The sequence below is a fragment of the Tarenaya hassleriana genome, unplaced genomic scaffold (genome assembly GCF_000463585.1).
Source record: "Tarenaya hassleriana unplaced genomic scaffold, ASM46358v1 Cleome8, whole genome shotgun sequence".
NCBI classification, from domain to species: Eukaryota; Viridiplantae; Streptophyta; class Magnoliopsida; order Brassicales; family Cleomaceae; genus Tarenaya; species Tarenaya hassleriana.
In genome coordinates, this window is record NW_010970490.1 from 3,386,193 (window position 1) to 3,407,919 (window position 21,727).

General features: G+C 38.8%; 5 protein-coding genes and 1 pseudogene across 5 annotated transcripts in view; 3 read left to right on the top strand and 3 right to left on the bottom strand.

The window, feature by feature from the left end:
- Nucleotides 1-922, bottom strand: part of LOC104802773 (shaggy-related protein kinase alpha-like) — a 4,748-nt gene extending 3,826 nt beyond the window's left edge. Inside the window, exon 1 of the mRNA XM_010526528.2 lies at nt 743-922. The gene's annotated coding sequence lies outside the window, so the exon portion shown is untranslated. The remainder of the gene's footprint in view (nt 1-742) is intronic.
- A 1,316-nt stretch (nt 923-2,238) lies between these two features.
- LOC104802774 lies at nt 2,239-3,932 on the top strand. The gene is made up of 3 exons (XM_010526529.1): nt 2,239-2,421; nt 3,070-3,218; nt 3,616-3,932. Exons 1-3 carry the CDS (start codon nt 2,313-2,315, stop codon nt 3,691-3,693), a joined length of 336 nt encoding a protein of 111 aa, XP_010524831.1. The 5' UTR covers nt 2,239-2,312; the 3' UTR covers nt 3,694-3,932.
- Nucleotides 3,933-4,278: 346 nt separating this feature from the next.
- On the top strand, nt 4,279-9,378 carry LOC104802775 (solute carrier family 40 member 3, chloroplastic-like). Its single transcript, XM_010526530.1, has 12 exons — nt 4,279-4,728; nt 5,144-5,357; nt 5,471-5,534; nt 5,663-5,877; nt 6,152-6,328; nt 6,457-6,531; nt 6,609-6,710; nt 6,921-7,029; nt 7,115-7,261; nt 7,792-7,898; nt 8,206-8,319; nt 8,867-9,378. Exons 1-12 carry the CDS (start codon nt 4,562-4,564, stop codon nt 9,164-9,166), a joined length of 1,791 nt encoding a protein of 596 aa, XP_010524832.1. The 5' UTR covers nt 4,279-4,561; the 3' UTR covers nt 9,167-9,378.
- Nucleotides 9,379-9,539: 161 nt separating this feature from the next.
- Nucleotides 9,540-12,397, bottom strand: LOC104802776 (zinc finger matrin-type protein 2). The gene is made up of 10 exons (XM_010526532.1): nt 12,234-12,397; nt 12,012-12,092; nt 11,886-11,910; nt 11,700-11,782; nt 10,724-10,756; nt 10,550-10,628; nt 10,303-10,355; nt 10,143-10,203; nt 9,970-10,052; nt 9,540-9,845 (listed from the first exon to the last, which is right to left on the bottom strand). Exons 1-10 carry the CDS (start codon nt 12,249-12,251, stop codon nt 9,753-9,755), a joined length of 609 nt encoding a protein of 202 aa, XP_010524834.1. The 5' UTR covers nt 12,252-12,397; the 3' UTR covers nt 9,540-9,752.
- A 1,887-nt stretch (nt 12,398-14,284) lies between these two features.
- LOC104802778 (calmodulin-binding protein 60 G-like) lies at nt 14,285-17,571 on the top strand. Its single transcript, XM_010526533.2, has 8 exons — nt 14,285-14,479; nt 14,671-14,746; nt 15,086-15,138; nt 15,253-15,743; nt 16,022-16,182; nt 16,284-16,490; nt 16,578-16,722; nt 16,842-17,571. The coding sequence occupies exons 1-8, from the start codon at nt 14,406-14,408 to the stop codon at nt 17,294-17,296; spliced, it is 1,662 nt and encodes a 553-aa protein (XP_010524835.1). The 5' UTR covers nt 14,285-14,405; the 3' UTR covers nt 17,297-17,571.
- Nucleotides 17,572-17,609: 38 nt separating this feature from the next.
- LOC104802777 lies at nt 17,610-21,388 on the bottom strand (annotated as a pseudogene).
- Between the last annotated feature and the right edge of the window lie 339 nt (nt 21,389-21,727).

Consider the following 21,727-nt stretch of genomic DNA (forward strand, 5'->3'; position numbering starts at 1 on the left):
CAGCAGGAAGGTGAGAAGTTACATAAAAGTTGGAGCTTGCAGGTGATTCCATGAATCATATGCGCAGCATAGCTGTTAACTCGTTGGCTTTCAATGAAGAACACACGCGAAAAGCAAATTATTCGATCGATTCAACTAGAAATGGTGCAAAATGAATGTTATGGCGACATTGCATCGACCCAAAATGCGATATTCAATTGTTTACTAACTCAAATCGACCGAAGAATAACTGTTGTCAAGCTCAAACAACGAACTTCCAAAAAAAATCTGCAGAAATAAGCAAGGTCTGCTCTATAATCTGATTCCCAACGAATAAATCCAAGGCTCAAGTCGAAGCAGTCGGTCATACGAATCAAGAAACTTTCTTACACACTTAGAACATACAACCAAACCTCAAATTACACGAAAAAAATACAGAACCCTAATAGGAAACTTTTTTAATGGAAAGAAATCTCCGTACATGTAAACGAAAAAATCGCAAATTTCAGACACCCAGACAACAAATTCAGAAGATCCAAACCCAGAACATGAAATCCCAAACGAAAACCCGCGGATCAAAAAGGGGTAAAAGCTATAAAAAAACAAAGGACCCACAAAAAAGATCCGAAGCCATAAAAGCGGATCTGTTGAATACCAGAAAAAAATCACCAGAAACACGAGAATTGAGGAAAGCACAAAAAAAAAACCCAGAATTTGAAACGGGAAACAGACGAACCCTAAAGGAAAGGGACAACATACGTACCGAAGAAACCCAGAAAATTCCAGATCGTAGAGAGCGAGAGAGAATCAAAGGGTGAACAGATCCATAAGAAGGAGCTTTGATGATTGATGAATCCCTCCCTCACCCTTTTTCAATTTTCTGCTGTGATGAATGAGAAATGTTTTCTTTTTCATGCCTGTGGCTAGCTTTTCATGATGCGTACGCTATAATGCGCTGGTGACAGTCATATCATTAAATAAATAATTCCAAAATTAAAAAAAAAAAAAAACAAAATGGATTGGAATTAGGTATTGGGAGTTACTAGTAAATAGCTAAAAACTAAAAGTACATTGGGTTTTGTTTTTCCTCTCTTTGACCGTTCAAACCCATACTTAATGTGTGAAAATATATAATTAAATTATATATAATTAAATTAAACATGTTTATAATATCCGTTCATATCATATAAAAAACGGGTCAACCTTCAATCTTCGAGTTTATCAAAACATTATCCATTTGTTTGTATTCTTAGTCATCATTTGTTCGTTAATCTTATTTTAGTGTTTATCTAGATATTTTTTTTCAAAATTGATTACAATTTTTTTTTATTTTTTATATATAATTTTATTCAAATTTTAAATAATATATAAAATTCTACGTTCAATTCTAATATTGTCTTTAATTATAATATTATGTGATTTTATGGATGTCAACTTATTTAACAATAAAATAAAATTTTGTTTAGATCAGTTGCTACTAACTTGTAAATATTATATTAAAAATAATTACTAAAAAAAACGTGTCATGACTATTCACTTCAACCACCGCAAGAAAAAAACGAACAGAACATGCCGACACACAGAAAGAAAAATACAAATATGTGTTTCAGATGTTTCCAATGCGAACTGAAAAAAATAAATTAAAATTATAAAATTTCAAATTCCAAATTAATAATATTGCTGAGAATATGAAGTTAACAAAAAAAAATATATTGCTGAGATGATAAGGTGTCGGAGACTTTGAAAGATGAAAACACGACAAGATGAGGGCAATTTAGTCTTTTCGTGTATTATATCGAGGATGCCGGAATATACCGAATATTAACGCTCCTCTTTGGTTATTCGATATTTTGAATTATTTGGATAGGATTCTATTATTTCAGGTATTGAACGTTTTTGAAATTCGATTTCATAGTTGTGGGGTTTAATTTAAATATCTGAATTTTGAATATTCAGAAGAAAAAATAAATAAATCCAGATAGTCCCATATATATGTATTTGTCTCTCCAACATTTATTCTTGATTACCAACCAAAATTTTACTTTTTTTTATAATAATATTCCGGTGGGATTACCCAAAAATAATTAAAATAATTTTGTAATAATAATAATAATAATGAGTGGATTATATTCGGATAACAAAAAAACATAAGTAATCGAATCGGATAATTGGGCTAATGGGCTTGGGCTGTTTTTTTAAAAGGGCCCTGTGTTCTGTGGTGAAACAAAACGACGGCGTTTCAATGAAGAACCTCAAGTTGCGTTGGAGGCGTCGGAGAAGAAGTTTGCTCAAGACTCGAAGAGTTCTGGGTGTTTTTGAGAAGAGCGACGACAATGGCGTGGACGCGAATCACACAGAGCGCAAGAGCAGTTCTACGAACAACAGAACCACCCTTTTCTGCTCTTAGCTTTCCTAGATTCTACTCCAAACCCGCTTATGCTGGTAAGCGGTTTTTTGGCTTGTTCGATTTCCTCCTCTGCTGCGTCGATTCCGTTTCCGGGAAAGTCGATAGAAGTTTGCGTGAATTAGCTGATTTCGAGAGGTTTAGTGCGTAACTTATCTTCTGATTTCCGGGAAATATTAAGGGGACGTAAGGATTAGTGGTTTATGATTGGCTTCGGCGTTTTAACAATTTCTAATTTCTGAGAAACCAGTTGATCTCGAGAGGTTTAAACCTGAGATTACAAACGTATTTATCGGTAATACTAATGGAAGATGTGAGGATTAGTGGGCTTTGATTGGTTTCAGTGTTTACCATTTTCTGGTTTCTGGCTTTAGGGTTTTAAGTATTCAGGTTGCTTGTAATACTCTTAGCTAACCAGTTAATGGTGGAATCTGTGGATGATGATTCGATCGAATCGGTCTGAAAAAAGAAAGGTGAGTAGATCTATTTTCATTCAGAGAGATTTCTTGGTATAGTCAATGATCAGAGATGCGTGGTTAAACATCCAATGCATGAATTTGTTGATACAATAGACCATAATATCTCCGGTTCGTCTAACGGCCCATGTGTTCTTGAAAGTTTATCGGATTAGGAATCGAGTCAACTATTTGCGGGCTGTGTTTCATTTTCTCTTTCTGATATTGCAGTGAAAGTAGGAATTCCCGAGTTCTTGAGCGGGATCGGGGGAGGAGTTGAGAACCATGTGGCCAAACTCGAAACCGAGATAGGCGACCTTAATAAACTGCTTGCGACACGTACTCTCAAGCTCAAGAAATTCGGGATCCCTTGCAAACATGTAAGTATTCAATTCTCTTCCGGGTTTATACACAGTAAAAGCAGCCTTTCACATGAATGCTGAGCTATCATTTTCGATCATTGAGAGGCCAAGTTCTTTCTTGGCGGGGGAAAACATGTGTGCTTGTGAGCGAGAATGAAGGATCCCGCTTGACTGAATTTGCTCCGTTTATTAGTTTTGCAAAGCATACTAATCAAGAAAACAAAAAAGGTTGGATTCTTGTATTGATGAACAGAGGCAAAGAGATTGGTCATGAATCGTGATATTATATGGCTAAGAAAACTTGTTGGAAAGTGTTGATGGGTTTATGAAACAACAACATCCTCTGCTCGGACAGCGTGTTTTCTCCGATTTTGCCTCATGGTTTTCACAGTTCTGAATTCGTTTTGCTTTGCAGAGGAAGCTCATACTCAAGTATGCCCACAAATACAGGCTAGGGCTGTGGAAACCTAGAGCAGACACTATCAGAGCCTGATCGAGTCGCCGCATTGAACTGTGAGCGTCTTGCACGCATGCTTGATTTTGCTGCTGAAGCCAAGCTCGTACTCGTATTACCGTTCTCGTAATGCATCGGGTATTGGACGAGATCTAGGTTTAGAATGTTGGTTCTGTGACAATGACTTCAAATTTCATTTTGGCATATTGTTTTCTTCCAATAACAAAAACAAAAGTATATACAAAGACTAAAAAATATTTAATGTCGCAGATGATATATATTTGCAGTTTTGCATTGCATTTTGGCATATTGTTTGCTTCGTTTTTTAATAATAATTTTTTTCAAAAGCAGGAATATTTTCTTTTCTTAAATACCTGATATTTTTTTCTGGATTATACGACACAATTCGTCAATCGCCACAATTTTTGTATTTCCTCCATTTCTCTTTGCATGATTTTATATATTTATCCTACCAACTTGTTCATCAATTCCTGGTGGAAACTTGGTTTGCCACATGGCAAAATATTATTGGGTAAACAATTCCACGTGGCTTGATATAACTACACACACGCGGAGTCGTAGGGCCACTCTCTCTCTCTACCCCCTCGTCTAAGGGGCGGACTCTGAGTAGAAGAACAACCACAGATAAGGTTCATTTTCTCGCGTTTTCCCTCTCTTTCCCGGAAAATCCGCGATCTTGAAGAATACCCAGTTACGATAAGGCACCAGCGAACAAAACCCAGTGAAGTTTTTAGCGGATTAGACGTAAATTCGAGTTCTTTCTTTAACGTTTTGATGATTTTTTCCCCGGAGTCTGCATGAGTTGGAAGGAATCCAGAAGGAAGAAGAATTACGGGTCCTTCAAGTTCTATCACTTGAAGAAGGAAGAGGAGAGTAAGATTTCGGGATGGTTGCTTCCATGGCTTTGCTCCGGCGATCGCCGTCTTTCGATTTTCTGTTCGATTTTCCAGTCCAGAAGAGAACTTCTCTATCGCCAGCGGCTTCTGCTCGAATCTGCCCTCCCTTCCCTTCTTGCAGATGGTCGTGTCTGAAATCAACTTTGAATTCTCGCAGGTTTGGATTGAATGGGTTTATCCTGTTTGGCTCCCGAGTAAAATTCTAGTGGGATTTGAGAGCTTTGAAGTTGAAATCCAACTTTTTTTGTTCGGCCGTCTGAGTAAATGCGTTTGCAAATAGTTCGAGAATTGAGCTCGATAGACTGTGGAATCGTCAGGCATTGTCGTAACCTTTGAACTTGAATAAAGACTGTTGCTTGTGAGCTTCGATTTCGTCCTTGTGTTAGTGTTTCCGACATAATTTCAAATTTTCATGATTGCTGCGGTAAATAAGAGCAAGAATTTGCTACGGTTTAAGAGAAGTTAATCAAATTTGCTCTTAGCTCAAAACCACAGAAGTGCAATAGTATTATCTTTTGTTCACTGCGTATCGTTTATTTCTTACTGATTTGGATATTTCCTTTGCATGATAGGTTACATAGCTTTAGCTCAAGGTGTTCAATAATAAATACAGATGTATGTCATGGCCATATCACTACTGATGACAAAGTCCACGAAGATTTGCCAACTCCTGCAGAGGATCATGTGGTTCCAATCGTTCATCTCGATAATGATATCCCCATAGCTGAATCTCTGAGCTTGCTCACCGAATGCACATATGTAGACACCCTTTTGACGGCATTGCCTGTATGTCATCCTTTTCCTTTTTCCTAGTATTTGAATTCACTAACCAAACCCGATATTTTCTGTAGTCTTGCATAAGCAATTCAGTTTTTTGTTTCGTATTCTCGGATTTCTAGGTATTGTCGGAGGAGGAGCAGAATGTGCTTGCAGCCACTCCAGCTCATCCGGAAGGACTATATGGTAAGGGTGCTGCCTCATCTGTCTCACATAATGTTTGGAAAATGAGATTTTCACTTGGTTAACGATTTTCTCTTAAGGTTATCTTCAGTTGTGACATTCACCAATATGAAATAACATCGATTTTGCAGTCTTGTATGCTAGCTGTTTGGTTGGGAATTTGGTTGAACAACTTTGGAATTTCGCCTGGCCATCCGCCATTGCACTGCTTCATCCAAGCCTACTACCTGTAGCAGTCATTGGCTTCTTTACCAAAGTGGCAATAATTATTGGAGGTCCAGTGGTTGGGAAATTTATGGATCATAGTCCCAGGGTTCCCACGTATATTTCATTGAATGTCGTCCAGGTAATCTTTTATGAAGAAGCCAGAATCTTTTCATTTCAACATTTTACATCTTACAGTTGTATTTAGAGATCACAAATGATTTCTCGCATGCTCTAAACACTTTGTATTTCCCTTGATAATTTGAAACTCCATCATTTATAATTTTGACTGGTTGTGTGAGGTATTTAGTTACTTCACTATAATCTTGTAATCAGAAACTTGTTCCTCCTAATGGCACTGAGGCTTAGAATCAATCACAAACGTAAATCTGCTTCGATGATCATGTTGATAACAGGCAACCGCACAAGTGCTATCTGCTGGAATGATAATTCATGCATACACCGCACCTTCAACATTTGCATCGTCATTTCTTCTTCGGCCCTGGTTTTCCGCATTGGTACTTGCTGGGGCAGTAGACAGGTTATGTGGAATAGCATCAGGAGTTGCTATAGAGCGTGACTGGGTTGTACTGGTATGCTTTCCCTGCATTCATATGCCTTAGCATATCTATTTTTTCATCAAATAAAAAAAAAAAAAAAAAAAAAAAAGAAGAAGAAACAAAGAATGTAGTCTGAAGTATATTATTTGATTGTTTGGCAGTTGGCTGGCATAAATAGACCAATTGCTCTGGCACAAGCAAATGCCGTTCTCAACCGGATTGATCTGCTCTGTGAGGTATGATGATATTTTTGTCTGGATTTTTGTACTTACCCCCTTTGGATCAAAAAATGATGAATTTGGATTTTCTATAGATTGCTGGAACCATGTTATTTGGCATTCTCTTGTCCAAATACGACCCTGTGACCTGCTTAAAATTTGCTGCTACACTAATGATGGGATCGTTGCCTATCATGGTAAGTAGTATGGCTCGTGTTCTTAGTAATTTTTATGATAGATATATGTGTCATCATTTTGCATCACACGCACACACACGTACAAGGGATTCCTCAGTTCGGACCTAAAAGGCGGTATCACTTGCTCGTTACTGAAGTTTCTTTCTGTGCCCGAAGATCCATTAAAGCGTCATTGTATTGTACCTCTAATAGATGAAATCCATTTTCCAGACAGGTCTCATATGGCTAACCAACAAACTGTCTTCTGGAGTTCTTGACCGTTCCAAATGCTCACAGAGCTGCTGCAATGAAGGAACTCTTTCTGATGTTGTCGGCATTAGTAAGCTTTTCACTCTGAGGATTACATGAACAAATTATATCATCTTAGTCATTTAAACATTACTGAATGCCATTTGAATTATCAGTTAATACTGGCATGGAAGCTATCAAGTTGGGATGGAAGGAATATATCCAGCAGCCGGTTCTACCTGCAAGCCTCGCATATGTTCTTCTTTACTTCAACATTGTGCTCACTCCGGGTAGTTTGATGACTGCATTTCTAACACAACGTGGTATGATTTCTGTAACTTGCTTGCTTGCTTCATCTAGATTTTGTATCAAAATCTCGATTCTTAGCGATTCATATGAACATCTTACCCAGAAGAGAATTTTTGCTTGCCCGTGGATTTTGTCGCGGCTTCATTCTGATTGTCATACAGAACTAGTTGATTCCTTGTACATAATTCTAGATTGGAAGTAGTAGTGGATGAGAAGGAACAACAGTAAATTGTTTCAGGAGAAATGGATTCCTTGTCTGGAAATTTTCAGAGTATCAATTATTTCGGTTTCTCAAGTGTGTTCTGAATTAAAACGACAACAAAGTTACCTTCTTTTTGTTGAGGTCTGGCTTCTTTATTCAGACATCTGGAATAGCATTTCTTGACTTTTTTCTTTTAAAAATTTTTTTTTGGGTATTTTTTTTTTGTTTCATACAACTCGTTGTGTATAATTTCTTTCTGAATATGTATGTACACGTATACACACACCTCGAGATATTCCGTTCATGATGAATGATGAAAAAAGGCTGGGTATTTTCAAACAGGTGTGAACCCATCAGTTATTGGGGGCTTCAGTGGATTGTGTGCCTTTATGGGCGTTGCTGCGACCTTCTTGTCATCAAACTTGGTCAAGCGATTCGGCATTCTAAAGGTTGGATCTTGAATTTGTTTTCTCGTACTATAACGATTCGTCATTCTAAAGTTTGGTTCTTTCATTTGTTTGCTGAGTACTCTACCGATTCGGCATTGTAAAAGTTGGTTCTTGAATTTGTTTTCGTATACTTTAGCGATTTGGCATTCTAAAGATTGGCTCTTGAATTTGTTTTCTCGTGCTATAACGATTCGGCTTTCTAAAGGTTCATTCTTGAATTTGTTTTCTCGTACTATTGCTTGCCGTATCTTAATATGCAGTTTTTTTTCCCCTCAAGTCGTGTTCTTTTTCCTTCGGAAAAACGCAGGCAGGGGCGATGGGACTGTTTTTCCAAGCTTCGCTCCTGGGTGTGGCAGTTGCGGTGTATTGGAGCTCTTCTCTGTCTAACAAAAGCCCTCTTCTCTTCTTCTTGTGTATGATCGTAAGTTCCTTCTTCTTCTCCACTTCTCGGTTTTTTCTGATATTTGATGCATAGCTGAAACAACCATAGTTCAACAATGATGGGCGTCCGAAATTCAGTATCCGATCCGACCCGTGAGATGGGTATCCAAAATTCTAGTATCCGACATTATATGAGATGAGATCGGGCTATGGTGTGAAGAAAACCCGAAAATCGGCTTCAGGTTCAAGTTTAGGTTCGGGTTATTGGGTCCGAGACCTGGTATTATACTTGTGTATCTAACTGAGTTATGTCTCTAGGTTTAGGGATATTCCGTATAAACCTATTGATAGTCCGAAAATGTCGGATACCCGACCTGATCAATTCCTAATATATGCTTTTTGTTTTGAAAAAATTCGAAATTTTGTATTTAAACGGGTACAGCGACTATTGAAAATTATCTTGTGAGACACTCGGGTTCGGGATTGAGTAGCCCGAAAATCTCAGGTACTCGACGGTGGCCGCCCCGAAATCGTGTCGAAGATGAACGTATGTACGTATATTGACACGGATGAAATGAATCATGCAGGTGTTATCAAGGTTAGGGCACATGTCGTATGATGTAGTGGGAGCCCAGATCCTTCAAACCGGAATACCATCCTCGAAAGCGAACCTCATCGGTGCAACAGAGATTTCGGTGGCGAGTTTAGCGGAATCGGTGATGCTCGGGTTGGCCATAATCGCAAACGACCCTTCCCATTTCAGGTTCCTCGCCGTTTTATCGCTGTTTTCAGTCGTCGGGGCAACGGCCATCTTCTGCAGATTGCTGAGGAACCCGACGGAAGAACAAAGACGGCTCTTCGCTCTCAATCCTCTGTCGAACTCGTAAGAGAAAATAAAAATATCTCTGTATAGCAGTCTCCATGTATAAAGTTATTACATTACATTTTGAGTTTTTCAGACACTGAGTCTGTGTTACTGTATAGCTCTCTCCAGCAACATTCATCTAAGTGTACGCATTTTTATTAAAAACAAAACCCCAGGAAATTCTGGGGATAAGATTGTTCGGGTCAGAGATAAGTTTAACCGGGGATAGCTTAATTGGTTTACATTCATTACGCATTTTGTCTTACATTCATTCTAGCCAGCACTATGTATCGTTGGGCAAAACCACAATTTCAACTCTAGATGACTCTTAAACACCAGCAGGATAAAGAAATCCAAATGAAGGTTATCTATATCGCAGCAACCAAACATGCAAATGAACTGCGAAACAAAACGACAGGTCCACAAATCATATAACATCATGAGGCTTTTTCAGCAGGGCTTTGCATTCAGACAAAAGTGCATTTTTAGTATCTTACATGTTTCCATTTGCATTGCATGAACTACTTCACTACAACAAAAAAAGGAACCAAATTCTAGGCAAGGTGAAATCATCCAATGATGACGATGCAGGTGAAAGAGGTCGATGATCACGATTTTTTGGTTGATCCGAAGCCCCCGAATCCCATCATTTCTGCAACCTCGGGATCGATCTCTGGTTCCTCTTCCGCTATCTTCTCTTTCTGATCTCCCGATGCAACAAAAAAAAATCCGACCATCCATTAGTTCCAACTGCCACAACTGCAAATCCCCGATGTTGAAACGAAAAAAACGGTAGAAGGAAAAAAGAAAGGGGCAGGGACTTGCCTTCTTCTCTTTCTTCTTTTCCCGACGTTGCCGCCTTCTTTCTTCCTCCTCTTCTTGCTGTTTCCGTATACGTTCGTCGAGATCTATGCACATATTTATAAACAAGAAAGATCAAATATCCCAAGAGATACATTGGCGAGATCGGAGATGTGGATAACTGAAACTAATCTCACCTTGTTCAGTGAAGCTTCCGGGCGCTTTTCGTTTCTTTAAAACCTCAAACCGCTCCTGAACCTAAAACGAAATTTACATTCGAAATCGTTTCCTAAGTTAACCATATGCAAAAAACCAAGATTTAATGAAACAAAAACATCTGTTAAAAAAGATTTATACCTGCTGAAGTGATGACCTCTCAACCCGCATAGACATACCCAATGCCCTTTGATCTGCACGAAAAATCCCCAATCAAACAGGCCTTCATTAGCTAAAATCGCAACGAAAAACACGATCTGGGTTTTAATGTTCCTCCATCCAGGTGACTGTAAAGAATCAGGAACATCCTGATTTGCTAAGAGCTTGAATTCAATTTCATCCAAACGAAGCACGGGTTGCATTCAATTGGCCAAGAACTGGATCTTACGTTTTTTCCCATTTATGTGATCCAAGTAGTTGGCAGAATCTTTGACCACACACTCACAAACTGAACAGAAGTAACCGGCCTGCAGATATATGAAGACTATAAGCATATTCCGCATGATTACTACTCTCCTTAACAGGTCGATGGGTCAGGAATAACAGGTAGAAGGAGCCATACCTGCTGACTTAGAGGTGCTATTGGTGTAACGACCTGGAAATAAATTCGAGAATATTGGATATCAAATCACCATAGAAATGAAATTGCTTTCGTATCTGCTACAAGCAAAATTGATGTTGAAAATTGAAATCAAGTAACTTTTACATGATATAATCATGGAATAACAAGACAGAACATCATCATCATCATTCCATGAAATGACTGCTTTTTCAACTCTATTGGCAAGACAGCAGATACGGATTATTCTTAACACCAATCCCATCATGATATGGTCAGCAAATAAAGGGTATTCCCGAAATTTCATCTAGTTTTATACAAGCACAAATGTATCACCTATCATATTAACTACTCTCAAGCAATACTGACGTAAACATCAAGTAATTTTAGAAACGAAACACACATTTCATAGCCAAAACCAACATGCGAGAGACTCAAGAGTAGAGTCCTCCTCATCCAGAAAGAAACTGATAGAACATTAGATGCCATTCCATAGAGTAGACATTCTTACCGAAACCTAGACACTAATTACCGACCATGCATCCCTATCCTGGTAGAAAATACATCTGATAATAGGCAATTCACAAAATCTCTATCTCGCTTCATGGAAAAGAAAAACATGAGTTTCCCCACTCTTTACCCGGTAGAAAATATATCAGTTATCATTTCAGATACTTATGAGAACAAACGTCCCAATTAACATTGTAACATATGTTACATAGTGACAACCATCACAACCAACACTTGACGCTCAAAATATACTATTCCGAAACATTCAGCACACAGCAAGTGATTAGCAAAACTATCCTTGTTTTAAGGAAGAGTAGAGCTTTCAAACTTGCAATGAACAATTATACACTACACAATTATCACCGAAAAAAATTCAAGTATTATGTGTAAGCATATATGTAATGAACGAAACAAAGATGGATTATACGAAAATACGAAAAAAAATATGGTTAGGAGAGGATCAGATCACCTGCGTTTTGCCCAATCGAGATTCAAGGTCTACTTGATAATCTCTATGTTTCAAGGGCTGTCTCTGTACAGGAGGACCTTTGGCTGCAAAACAAGACTCATATCAGCAAAACTTAAGATGAAGATCAAACTAGTTGATTAAAAAACCAAAACTTTTCTACAATTGAATCAGAATAATTTAGCTTACACCGTGATTTAGACCGCTCTGCATCCTAAATCAAGGAGAAAACCCCCAAAAAAAAAAGAAGCTTTAGGTTGGAAATCAACAAATCAAAGTAAAAAAATAATAATGAGAAATTGCTACAAAGCCGACCTGCTTTTCGCGTTCACGGGCTCGTTCCCGGTACTCTTCAGGATCAAATTTCCTTCTAAAAGTATTATCAACCCCCGCAGGCTACAAAATCGAACCGAAACACATGGCAAAACCAGAATCATTACTTAACAAGAAATTCAAAGAGATATCACCAAAAAATCGAACACTCTTTCGGTAGCTAAAAGAAGAAAGGAGAAATGTGCCTGGAGGCCCTATACTTACACTGTTGCTAGAAGCCATTGTAGAAGAATAAAGTGAACAGGTTTACGAAGAGCAGAAGAAACGATTATTTGTTTGAGCAGAGAGAGAGAGAGAGAGAGATTTTGCCGAGAAATGAAAACCCTAAATCCGAATTCGATTTTCCGTCCGATGACTGTAAAATCTGGCATCTGGGCCTGTAGCTTCCGCTAAATAATTAATTAATTAATAAATGAGAATTCCACTATTATTTTCATTTTTCTTTTTTTCTTTTCCTTTTCTTTATTTTTTGGTTACTTTTCCAGCCAATTTTCACAATTATGAACTCCCTGTCGTTTTGGTATTTTCAAGGCGCACTCCCCGCAGTTTATCCAATTAGACGGGCTTAAAATTATCCCGGTTTGCATTCCTAATCATTTCTCTATTAAAATATTTTTTTAGATGAATAGTCAAATATTACCTTTTCATATATATATATTTTTAATTTAACAAAAAAACTATATTTAAATTCAAAATTTTCTAAATATCTATGAATCGTTAAAATTAATAATAATTATATACATAATCATAATTTTCATTAAAAAGTTTTGGATTTTGTTAACTAATACATTAGTTAGGTAACTACCATATATATCAGCATATTAGTTAATAGAATCCGAAAAATATTAACGAAAATGATGATTATATATGTAATTATTGTTAATTTTAATAATTCGTATAAATATTTGAAAATTTTTAAATTTAAATATAGTTTTTTATCAAATTAAAAATATGTGTATAAAAAAGTTTGACTAAATTCGTATAAAAAAATATTATTTTTCTAATTTAATATTATTATTTAATTTTAGTTGACACGGATATTATGTTTTTAATCCTTGCTTTATTTCATTCCAAGAGAAAATTCCAAAAAAAAAATCCCAATTTTTCAAAATCTGCCACAAAAAATCCCCATTTAAAAATTTGACAAATATAATCCCCAATTTGTCCACTAATTTTTTTTATTATATAAACAAAATTTGGATCCTAAAGTATATACATACATACGTACGTGTACGTAGATATGTGCGTGTGGGTTGACACGTGTTAAACTCCGAGATTCAAATTGGTATCTTGACAGGATCTGCTGCCTTGTTCCCAAGGGAACTTCCTAGAAAATCTGCTTCTATATATATATATATATTTTATATATATTTATATTCATGCATGTGCATACACATATATAAACTAATTTTGATTCTACTCTTATACATTTGTATAGGTCCGCCACTATATATATATATATATAAAGATAACAATTGGTTTGACTAATCGCGCTCTCTGAACTTCCTCGCTATCTTCCCGGAAATTAAAGAGAAATTTGCTTCCTATTGTATAATATTTTATATTATATATCTCAATACGTATAATTTCCTTTTTATTTCTTCATTTAAAACATTTTTTTAAAAGGAGATCATAATACGACATGGTCCATAGACAGCGCGTGGATGCAGAATTTCTGTCCCTTGTAAATAAAAAAAATGGTAATTTAAAATAAAAATTAGTAAATACGCGTCACCTATGCATGTAGTCTTTCATAAATGGTGATTTCCGTACGATTTTATGAATGAATATGTGATGGTGGTTGACTTCTGTATTTGTCAACGCCATGATAGTTACCGACTTTAATGCTTATATAGCAGTTAATTGTCTTACCAGTAAAGTTATATTATACCATATTTAAACATTTTTTATGAAATATTAATATACATATATATATATATATATGTTTGGTTAGTTGTGCATGTGGTATATATTTATAGTAAGATATAATACAATAAATAAAATAAAGTTATTTATTGTAGGCTGCTGCCAAGTGAGAATTATAACTATATTATAATTTCAATTGAGATGGTACTAATAATTTTAATATAATTCGCTTATATATTTATTGACGCGTTATATTTTAACTCTTAACATTAGAGAGCGTGCTTTGTTAACTACACTTTCCTCTAGCAAAGGAAGGTTCCTCGAAAGTCCAAAACCTTTATATATATATACACACACATTATGGATATGGGATCTGAGATTCATTATGCTTTATGCCTAAGCAGGAAACCCAAGGAAAAAACCCTTGTTTGTTTCCCGAGAAAATTCTCATTTTTTTTTCTCTCGCTTATTTTTTTAAAATATTATAATTTCCTCTTTGCAAACATTCCCATGATTCGAAACAGCCCTTTTCATAGGACTGATGGTTGCTTTCGCTTCGGAGCCCGAAAGTTCACGTTCAAGAAGTGAGCTTTTTTTGTCTTTTTTTATTTTTTGAATGGATTCTGAAGGGGCAGGGAAATTATTTGTTAAAATTCTATAGAATTTTATATATATATATAGAAATATATATATATATATAAAATTCTATATTGAAATATATATATATACACGAAAAAATAAATAACCTTTTTATGTTGTTTTTTTTATTATGAAGCGTGGTGAAGCAAGTAATGAGAGATCGGTTGATGAATCAATTCATGATTCAAATGGAGAAGACACTCAGAAACATAGTAAGTCACGGTTTAATTAACTTGATTTATCAATTAATTACGCAATTAATCCTTAATCACGGGGTTAAATCGGTAATTACGTCCTCCTAAGCCTCCAAGTTTGACCACTTTCTGTCCCCTTCCAAAAATTTATTGGGCGGCTCATCATCCACAGTGGTCCTCCAAGTGTCTGTGCATATATTATTGGGAATTTGATTATATTTCCATTTATTTAATGTTACAAAATTAATTTCTAACGATCGAATTTGGAATTTAATTTTTTTTTATAGAAATTGATTTTTTTTTACATGTATCACGATTTGTCTTGCAAAGTTCTCATCAGAACGTTTCTTCGATTAGGTTCGAGAAGAGTTGGATCGAAGGCTTCAACCGTTTCTCTCTTCATTGGAAAGGTTCGTTCTTTGGATTTCCGATGTGGGACGAAAAAATCCACTTTTTATTTTATTTTATTTTAGATGATGCAGTTACTGATTATTGCTTTTTTTTTAAATCTTACTCAAACGCAGATCGCCATCATCGTCGGTCCCGTACGAGCGGTCGCGTCTCGAGACGCGGGGGCCGCGATATGAGCTGCGTTTCATCAACTCGCTGCCTCCGTCGATCTTCACCGGAGGCAGGATCGAAGCCGAGGACGGCTCTCCCATCCAGATCGAGCTGGTTGACGCCATCACGAACTCACGCGTCTCGACGGGGCCTCTATCTTCGGCGCGTGTCGAGGTTGTGGCGTTGGACGGCGATTTCACCGCGGAAATCTGGGATTCCGACGAGTTCAGCCGGAATATTCTCCAGCAACGCCAGGGAAAACGGCCGTTGATCACAGGGGATCTCACGTTGACACTAAAGGATGGCGTCGGAATCGTTGAAGGCGATGTCGTGTTCACCGATAACTCGAGTTGGACCCGAAGCCGGAAGTTCCGGTTAGGGGTCCGAGCGGTTCGAGGAGGAGTCATGGAAGGTCGAAGCGAACCATTTGTGTGCAAAGATCAACGCGGCGAATGTATGTATTCTTTGGATTAGATCGTATGCAACCTCGATTCACAGGATTTCATGATTGGACATCGTAATCTGAGTACAAACATGATTGTGTGATTGCCCTGTGGTTTATACTGTTAATTTCTTCATGGAAGTTCCTCTATTTGATATTTGTACCATCGATGATTGATACTACGAATTTCACCATGAACATTTCAACATGTTGTGCTGTAATCTTTCGCTCTCTTCGATTCGATCCTTTGGCTTGAAGATTCTGAGTGTTTCGGTATGTTCTTTTTGCAGCTTACAAGAAACACTACTATCCATCTCCCAATGATGAAGTGTGGAGGTTGGAGAAGATCGCGAAAGATGGAGTTTTCGCGTCGCGGTTGGCAGAACAAAGGATTCTCACCGTCAAGGACTTGCGTCGCAAACTCGCGATGAACCCGAATTCCTTACGAGACGTAAGCCCAAACAATTTCATCTCATCAAATTCTTGGGATGGTGACCAAAGATGTTCGGTTAAGATCATAGATTGGTGACTCTGTTTTTGTTTTCGTTACAGATACTGGGTGCAGGGACATCGAACAAGATATGGGAGGCCATTGTAACGCATGCTATGCGTTGCGTTTTGGACGAGACCGAGTTCTACACCTACACATCGCTCGCTCGGGCCGACGTTCTTCTCCTTAACTCTGTTTTCGAAGTCTTGAAAGTTTCATTCCAAGGGGAAGCTTTTCAGAATGTTGATCATCTTAATTATGGCGAAAAGGTTTTAGTGGATTCAAACAATTTTCTGCTACATCGATATTGGATTTATAGCTTCTGTCTTACGATTATTCACCCGTGGGTTTTTCAGGTATTTTTGGAAGAAGTGAAACGCGAAGCCTACGAAAACACTAGCAGTTTCGAACGGGTTAGCGAATGGGCATTCTTCAATCCTCCACCGAGGTCCTTACCAGTTAGCCTTGCAGCTCCTGGATCACATCACATGGACTTCCAAGGTACTGTCTAGGTCAAGACATGACTGTTTTCGTTGTTGTTCGAGAGTTAGAACTAGGAAGGAGTTCCAAATGAACCGTTTCAATGTCTGATCCGACACGATTTCCCCTCTGTTTCACAGGAAATCTAATGCATTTTGATGTCTCGGGTCAACCAGAGAGGATGTTGAGTTTTGAGAAGTACTCAGGTTCATCTGCTCCTCCAACGTTTCAAATCAACGACCAGTTCTCGCATGTCATCTCCTCGGCTCTCAGGAACAGCTTCAGAGCCCGAGAGCCGAACAATCTGCAAATCGCGGTAACGGGTCAGGTCGAAAACGGGGAAAACGCTGAACAGTCTCACGTCATGACAATGATGACATGGTCACCTGGTTCGTCGTCGTGGGAGCAACAACAGTACGACAACTTGTACGCCTCTCGTACGGACGAGCTCGGTGTATGTTCGGGTTTCGATATATGTGTCGCCAGAATCATCGGATCTCCGAGAGCTCGATGGTGTAAAATCAGAGCCGCGCTCAAGTTCCGTGAAGTTTACACAGCCGCCAGGAACGGACGAAGGGGCTATAAGCCCTACTAGATTCGGTGGTTTCTTGCATCGCAAGAAATCTTTTTATATGTGTGTAACTTATACTTTTTCTTCTTCTTAATAGTAGAATAAGTGATAGGAGGAAACACAGTCAAGAAGAAAAAAAAAAGAATAGGGAATAGGGAATTGAATCCCGGCCATTGAATCCATGAATGGTGGTGACAGGGTGATCAAGTTAGGCACTTGCGTGTTCTTGTCTGTATTATAATTGTTTGCAAGAATCAACATGTGTAACTATATATATATAGATAGATGTGTTTGATATTTGTTTTACATGAATTCCCCCCATTGAGGGCATGCTTATCTGTTTTTATCTACACTATCTTTTCTCTACAATGAAATGGCTTCTCAAAACAGTTATATGTCCGTACGAAGAAACAGTTCTGCAAGATACGGATAAGTAGTTCCATAACAACAGGAAGCAAACTTTATTACAAGTCAATTAACTGATTACTATTGTCTGGTTCTTCATCGTACTTCACCGTTACCGGTCTGCTAATCAGTCTCCAATACCCTGTATCGTAATACTCCTTCATCCTCTGCTCCTCAGCCTTTGAGAACATCTTCGATATCTGGCCGTTATCTTGAGATATCGAACTCTCGGAAAGACGAACACCGCATTCTATAATCTCGGAACAAGAGCAGCTGAACTCAAAAATCATCTCACCGCGGGTAGATTCGGAATCAACGAAGAAAGCAGTGTCGAGTATGTAAATATGATCAGCTTGAAGTGGATAAGGATGTATCTTCGGCCATTCATACACGATATCGAGATCATCGTGTTTGTTTCTAAAGCGACAAGTCACGCTTAGACCTTTCAAAAACCAAACTTTCTGCCTCGGTTCCGTGGCCAGGACAAGACAAGGCTTGAATCCCGAGAATGTCTGAAGGGGGTTTCGGATGGTTATGGCGCTTCCTCTGGCTCGGTGAGTGAAGCATTCGGGCACTTCTCCACCCGGAAACAAACTGTGTTTGCAAGCCATTTGCCGAATGTGTTCTCGGGTTTCTTTGTCGAGTTTCAGACAGTTTCCCAGATGGAGACTGATCTCTGGACTGCTAAACGAATTCGGTATTCTCTCGAGCGATCCACAACCGCTTGCCATCAGGTACATGAGCGAATCTGGAAGGTTTGGGACCGAAACGAGGTTTCTGCAGTTGAAGAGGATCAGGCAACGGAGCTGCAAAAGACTGTCGATGCTTTTTGGAGTTCTCTTCATGTCGTTTGATGACATGTTTAGCGCTGTCGGAGAAGTAGAATCCTTCCGAGGCAGATTTGTCGGAAAACTCTTATCGTTGATATTGTGTAATCTCAGTATCAAGCAAAAGATCTGGAAGATTTCAGCCGGGAATCGAATGACGTTCTTACAGCCGGAAAAGTCCAGTTCTTCAAGACGTTTCAGCTTCGAAATGTTTGGAGATACGTATTTAAGATCCTTGCAGTATCTCATCCGTAGTGACTGAAGCCGAGAGAGATTCCCGACCTGAGAAGGAACTTCTTCTATTCTTGTCAGACCTAGTTCAAGAACTTCCACAGTTGTTGGAACAAGTGGGAATGTCTTAAGATTTTGACAACCAGACATATCGAGTCTGTTCAAACAAGACCAAAGCATTATCGATGCAGGCACTCGTTCTATACCGGTACCTCTCAGAAATATCTTTATAACATTCCTCGAAATCTCGGGAAAAATTCTCAATCTCGGGCATCTTTTGAGATCGAGGTAAGAGAGTGATTCCAAGTTGACGTCGGCCGGAAAGGCCTCGAGATTTAGGCATCCCTCCATGTGAAGAAACATCAAGCTCTTAAGATTGCAGATCGAGGAAGGAAGCGTGACTAAACTCTCGCAGTGATCGAGATACAAGACCTCGAGATTCGTCGCGTTTGAAAGGTTCGGAATCTCTTCCAAGTTCTTGGACCCTCTCAGATCCATCCATTTCAGACTTGCAAGCGACTGAAACATAAGACAAGAACATCAAGTATCATAACCAGAAACCTAAACACATAATGCAAGAAGAAGACACTTACTTGAGGCCCTTCCCATAGCTTCTGGAGCTTGCTATTTCGCATGTCGAGTTCGACGAGAAATTCCGGGCGAAACCTGGAAGGCATAGACTTCATCGGATAGGCATCCCAATGCAGTATCCTGAGTTTCCGAGGCAGGCATTCCAAACTGCGAGCCGAATGCAATCTGACTTTGTCGGATAATAAATTGTTAAAGAATCGCAGAAACAGAAGGCTCGGCATCTTCTCGAAAGCTCCCTCGTTTATATACAATTCCTCGACTTCTGACAGGTCCAGAGATATCCCTAAAACAGCTCCTGTTCCCTGAAAACATACCATATCTTAAGACAGATATCTTTCAGCTAATACTTTGAACTGAGTTTGAGCTTATGTCAGGGGAGGCAGAGTGTGTATGTATATACATATATATAGACAGACTTACCGTATTATCGGCAAATACATCACAAATCTCCTTAGCATTCATCAAGAACTGGCGTTTCCCAGGCTCATTAATAGACTGTCGACGAACAATCTCTTTGCCCATCTGCTGCAGCAAGTGATGCATCACTACATAGTTTCCCGATGTTATGTGTAGGAGAGATTTATCGGCTAAGATTTTGAGGCCGAAACCCGCGTCCAAGTCAGTGTTTCCGAGAAATGTAACTGGCCTTTTCGCCGCTGAACAGACAGGCGACGTGAAGGAATATAACTTTATCTTTATCGTGTAAGCCATCGTATCCGATCCTTAGCACTTTCTCGATCTTACCATCGAGACTGGTCCTAAGCCTCGGCAGTGAAAGCTTCCACTCTTCCACGGTCTTCCCTTGCAGCGATGAACCTAAAACGCTGAGACACAGAGGGAGATGACCTGCGAGATCTGCGATTTCAGCGGCGATTCTGAGAAAATCTTCCGGAGGTTGAGAGTTTCGTCTGAAAGCGGACTGGCAGAATATCTGCAGAGCCTCTTCTCTGGACGGGAAACCAACCTCATATATATGATCGATCCCGTGTGATCTCAAGAGCTGTTTATCTTTCGTGGTAATGATGATTCTGCTTCCAGACCCGAACCAGCGAGTTTGGTTAGCCAAGGCGGTTAGCTGATCGAGTTCATCGACATCATCAAGAACAAGAATGACCTTCTTGTCTTTCAGCCTGTCTTGTGCTACACCCAGATGCTGTATCCTCATGTCCCTTTGGTCGGAGATTTCAGACAGAAGTCGTTCTTGCAGGCGGAATTTCGAGCTGTAGTCGTCGAGGTCGGTTCTCCTGTAACTTCCCCTGACATTCTCCATGAAAATCCGAACCTGAAAGTTTCCCGAGATTCGGTCATATAAAGATCTAGCGATCGTTGTCTTGCCGATCCCTGCAGGACCCCAAATACCAATCATCCTCACTTCAATGGAGTTCATACACAACAATGGATTCATGTTTCTGATATGAGTTTCCATCCCGACGACTCCATCGAAATCTCTCGACCGCGTCGAGTTCAACTCCTTCACTACATGTACCGTGATCTTCTCGATCATCTCCGCTTCACTGTCCCTGCCAAGACAATGGAAAAACCGTTCATAAACCGATCGACAACGTTTCGAAGAATCTACGGAAAGAATCATACCATTTCTGAGAATGAAATCCAGCGATACTCGCCACTTCTGTCAAAGCTCGGCTCCATCTTCTCCTCTCCTCCTCCGTTTTTCCGACACAGGCTTCCTCGAACGCCGCCGAGACATCTCCTGTCTGTTTTCTCACATCGGAAGGGTCCACTTCGTAGAAGATGGACATAACTGTCTTTCCTGCAACTTCCCTGCACTTCAATATCTGCAGCAACTCGTCCAAGCACCACCTCGAAGAAGCGTAATTCCTCGAGAGAACGACGATTGAGATCCTCGAATCTTCGATTGCTCTCACGATCTCGTCGCCTATAGTTTTGCTCCTACTGATCTCATTGTCTACGAATACCTGGATTCCATGGCGTTTGAATTCTTTTAGAAAGTGACTGAGAAAGTTCCTTCTGACATCTTTCCCGCAAAAGCTTGGGAAGACATCGTATCTCCAAGCCATGACAGAAGCAGACAGAGAATGGTTTCTTTCTTGCCTGAGAAGATGTATCATATGGTTAATATATATGGTTAATATTGGAATTACAACCCTCGTCGTCGTTGCGTGATGTAACTCCCTTATAAAATATATATATATATGGTTAATAACCGAAAAATGAACCGATCTGAACCAAATGATCAAATCGAATTTAACTCCAAACAAATTAGACCCGAACCAAACCGAAACATATAAAAAATTATCGAAAAAACTACAAATTTCTTTCAAAAACTAGTATTTTGATTAAAAAAAAAACAAAACTACACAAAATTAAATTGAAATACAATCAAACAGACTCGAATTCGATGTAAAATTGAATGACTATC

What these genes read in the sequence shown, in the direction of transcription:
- LOC104802774 (XM_010526529.1), top strand. Translation starts at nt 2,313, where the DNA reads ATGGCGTGGACGCGAATCACACAGAGCGCAAGAGCAGTTCTACGAACA. An exon ending in CTCCAAACCCGCTTATGCTG is followed by an intron (nt 2,422 to 3,069) that starts GTAAGCGGTTTT and finishes CTGATATTGCAG; the next exon opens with TGAAAGTAGGAATTCCCGAG. An exon ending in TCGGGATCCCTTGCAAACAT is followed by an intron (nt 3,219 to 3,615) that starts GTAAGTATTCAA and finishes TTTGCTTTGCAG; the next exon opens with AGGAAGCTCATACTCAAGTA.
- LOC104802775 (XM_010526530.1), top strand. Translation starts at nt 4,562, where the DNA reads ATGGTTGCTTCCATGGCTTTGCTCCGGCGATCGCCGTCTTTCGATTTT. An exon ending in TTCTGATGTTGTCGGCATTA is followed by an intron (nt 7,030 to 7,114) that starts GTAAGCTTTTCA and finishes TTGAATTATCAG; the next exon opens with TTAATACTGGCATGGAAGCT. An exon ending in TGCATTTCTAACACAACGTG is followed by an intron (nt 7,262 to 7,791) that starts GTATGATTTCTG and finishes ATTTTCAAACAG; the next exon opens with GTGTGAACCCATCAGTTATT.
- LOC104802776 (XM_010526532.1), bottom strand. An exon ending in CTCGATTGGGCAAAACGCAG is followed by an intron (nt 10,757 to 11,699) that starts GTGATCTGATCC and finishes ATTTATTTCCAG; the next exon opens with GTCGTTACACCAATAGCACC. An exon ending in TAGCACCTCTAAGTCAGCAG is followed by an intron (nt 10,629 to 10,723) that starts GTATGGCTCCTT and finishes ATATATCTGCAG; the next exon opens with GCCGGTTACTTCTGTTCAGT.
- LOC104802778 (XM_010526533.2), top strand. Translation starts at nt 14,406, where the DNA reads ATGATTCGAAACAGCCCTTTTCATAGGACTGATGGTTGCTTTCGCTTC. An exon ending in TTTCTCTCTTCATTGGAAAG is followed by an intron (nt 15,139 to 15,252) that starts GTTCGTTCTTTG and finishes ACTCAAACGCAG; the next exon opens with ATCGCCATCATCGTCGGTCC. An exon ending in ATCTTAATTATGGCGAAAAG is followed by an intron (nt 16,491 to 16,577) that starts GTTTTAGTGGAT and finishes TGGGTTTTTCAG; the next exon opens with GTATTTTTGGAAGAAGTGAA.